This window comes from Lipotes vexillifer, unplaced genomic scaffold, assembly GCF_000442215.2.
Source record: "Lipotes vexillifer unplaced genomic scaffold, Lipotes_vexillifer_v1.1 scaffold1179, whole genome shotgun sequence".
Taxonomy (NCBI): Eukaryota; Metazoa; Chordata; class Mammalia; order Artiodactyla; family Lipotidae; genus Lipotes; species Lipotes vexillifer.
The window spans coordinates 361,634-365,103 of record NW_006783890.1 but is presented as its reverse complement, the minus strand read 5'-3'; the positions used below and the strand labels follow the sequence as shown (position 1 = coordinate 365,103).

The 3,470-nt window shown below is 41.5% G+C and overlaps 1 protein-coding gene across 1 annotated transcript in view; it reads right to left on the bottom strand.

The window, feature by feature from the left end:
• Positions 1 to 188, bottom strand: part of ABCA12 (ATP binding cassette subfamily A member 12) — a 184,381-nt gene extending 184,193 nt beyond the window's left edge. The window contains exon 1 of the mRNA XM_007456410.1: positions 120 to 188. Coding sequence (XP_007456472.1) covers positions 120 to 188 — 69 coding nt within the window. The remainder of the gene's footprint in view (positions 1 to 119) is intronic.
• Positions 189 to 3,470: the final 3,282 nt, after the last annotated feature.

Below are 3,470 nucleotides of genomic sequence, written 5' to 3'. Positions count from 1 at the left end.
ATTCCTGCTTTAGAAAATGATTTAAAACTCTTCTACTTCTCTTTTTACCTGTCATGAACACTACATTTAAAAACTGTCTGGAGCCTTTCCCCCAGGACCCCTTCCCTTGTTTTACTCACCGGCTGCCTTTTGACGCCTAGCCAATTTTTCCAGACCAGGACGTGAAGCTGATGAAATGGAGAAGCCATCCTTCAAACGCCACAAACAAGAGAATTCCTCTCTTCTCCTCCAAACCTCCAAAGAAGAATTGGTTCCCCGTCCAACTTGCTGCGTGTCAATGGGTCAGAAGCCTTTTCATGGCATAGCCTTCCTGCGGGCTGCGGTAAGAAACCCGCAGGTCTTCTCTCCCTCTTGGATTTTTCCCTTGGGTTAATCCTGACCAATGAACACTTCTCAACCAACTCTTTCTCTCAAACAAGGACCCAGACCAGGATCTTTTGGTGGCTTTTGCTTATTTTAAAATAACATCCAGTTGTTGCTGGTTGCATAAAGTTTAGACTCAAGAGAGAATGAATATCCTTCAGATACTGCCTCACGGAAAGGAAAAAAAAAAAAAAATGCTGAGCCCACACCTCCTACTCTCCATAAAATGAACTGCCTATCCACACCTTCGAGCAGGTGTCACCTGGCCTGGACACGTCATGAGGAGTTAGGTGGGACCCTTGCCAGGCCAGTAGGACTTGTCCTACATTCTCTCGCTTTCTTCACTACATAGTGCCTGCTCTAGCAGAGGCAGGGCACAGAGAGTGTGTTACAGACTCTGGGCCTAATGACTCTCATAACAAAGTATCATTAAGATGTTTTAAGTCAATGAGGCCAGAGCTCAGCTGAAACACTTTGAACCTCAGCCCACCACTAGATATACTAGAGAAGGTCTCAATATTTAGCTTAAAGTGAAGCTGAATGCTTTGATTTGGCAGGAAGTGACTATGCTGGCTTCTATCACAATTTAGATTACAAAAAATGCAGAAAATAAAAGGTAGGCTGTAGGTGACAGAAATGATATACAATGGATACCCTCATTTGGGGTCCAGGGATTCATGTGTCTATACAGCCATGTTGTTTCAGGCTTTTATGGTTAAAGGAGACATAGGTTGACCCAGGATATTTCTGAGTATATGATATAACAGAGTTCTACTGCACTTGAAATCTCTAAATCAGCAGAAGAAATCTATTGTAGATTAAGGGAAAAGAAAAAGGCTTATGCTTGAATTATTCAAGGTACTTTATAATTAAGTAATTTTAATTGTGATTTAAGGGTATATATGATCCAGGAAGTCTGGAATAAAGGCTTTTAGGAATAACCTTGCTTAAACACCTTAATGACAACCCATTCCCTCTGATTTTCAATGCCTACACAGTCTAGCTCCAGCCAATTTTCCAATCTCATCTTCCAACAGTCTATCATGAATGCGTGGCCACCTGCCAAACTGGTGTACATTACAATATGCAATGTAACCTCTGCTTTCTGGTCCCTGGCTTGCTTATGCTAACTCCTCTACCTTGAATACATGCCTCCCTCTCAAAGCACCTACCTCTCAAAACTGTCCCCAAATTGACATCTTCCATGAAGCCTTTTTAGATATACCCCTGTGTGTGTGTGTATATATATCCCATCTCCTGTCTTTGAATCCAGTATAGTTTTTTGTTTATATTTCTGGCAAGGAACTTGCATTTTTGCCTTATTGTGCCCCACTCCTGACTGTAGATTTGGATGTTATTGACAGATACCTTAGGATTTCCCCTTGAGGGAAGAAAGAAAAATTTGGCAACCAGAAATATGCTGCACCCAGGACACAAAGTTGATGAAAAATAAAGTTTTTAAGCAAAAACTAAACTGAGCAGCAAATAAAGAGAGTCAAAGTTAGAACAATACAATCCATGAAGGAACACATTTACCAGTAAGCTGTTTACAGATGTTATTCTTATAGTTATACCGAGAAGTTAAATCACTCCATTTGGCAGGACTACAGTGATCGGCCACGGGACGCGGCTGTTCCACTGCTTCTGCCTGAGGCCAGCACACCCAGGTTGTCTTTAGGAATGATTTTCAATTCTCAGTCCACAACATCTGCCTCTGACCCCTTTCTCTGCTGTTGGTGACTCTACATCTTTGAGACTGACAGGTGCATCCCTTTATCAAGTAAGGAGTCATCACATCTACCAGAACAATGGCAGTGCTTACTTTTGTACATTCACTTCACCAGCAGTAAAAATACAGCTTTATCATGGAATGGCTTTTGCGCAAAACTAGTTATTCCAAGGATTCTAGACTTCTGCTTTCCAGAGCACTGGTAATCGCAAGTTTTGGAGAACAGTTCAAACAACACAAATTTGACTAAGCCATACTAAGAATTAGATTTGAGCATGCATAGTTATCCTCCTGAGGTTGGTCTCACCTACTAAACCTAGTTAGGATAAGAGCTCTGATAAAGCTACACAACCGTGTTACTGGTGGGCTCCATAAACGTTGGATGTGGCAATTCTTGTCAGTCAACCAGTCAAGTAACACACTCTGGGAGCAGGGCAAGAGGGAACTGGTCCAACCGCAGGTAAGATATTGATGTGGCTGAAACACATTAATTTGTTTTAATAGTATTTATTAAAGATCTACATTAATAATAACAATAGTAATAATAATAAATACTAGATCACAAAGCCCATGTCTATTTAACTCATCACTGAATAATCCGAATCTAGCACAGGTCTCATCCTGTAGTAGGCAGTCAATTAATGCTTATTGAATAATTGAGTAGGAAACATTGGTTAAGAATTTATTGAATCATTATAAAAGGCCTATCATATAGAAATTGGCATTATCCCCATTTTCAGAGGAAGAAAGTGACATTCATAGAGATGCTGTAACTTTCCTAAGTTCACCCAGTTAGAAGTGGGGACGGTGGAAACAGCAGAGAGGGAACTCAAACCCTAAGTACATACTTTACACCTCTGTGTCGTGATACCTTCAATCCTATGTGCTGCACTGCATGGGAAGAGCTGAGAAGAAAAGGAAAGAACTTCATGGCTTTTCCTGGTTCTCTAGGGACCTATAAATCACTTGTATTAAAAAAATGTTTTAATGTCAAAAACAAGTGCACAAAGAATAATTGCACCAGGAATTCAGGAAAAGGAATGCTGCTCTTTTTAGGTTTATTGGTAGAGCAGCAAAGAACTTCCCAGCCTGGCCCTTGCCAGCCTCATCAGGTGTGTCTCTCCAGTCTCAGCCATCCCTCCTGCCATCTGCTGTAGTGCCTTGGATGAGGACCATCTACTTTCAGGCTTTGGTCATGCGGCTCCCTCTGCCCAAAATAAAATCATGCTCATTCCTAAAGGACTGACAAAAGTGCTTACTTCCTCTCTGAAGTGTTTCCTAGCCCTTCCACCCACCACAGCCCCACTCCCGGCTGAATTTAATCACCCCTTCACTTGTTTTACCATAGACCTCCGTTCATAAAGATAGTCAACCCCTT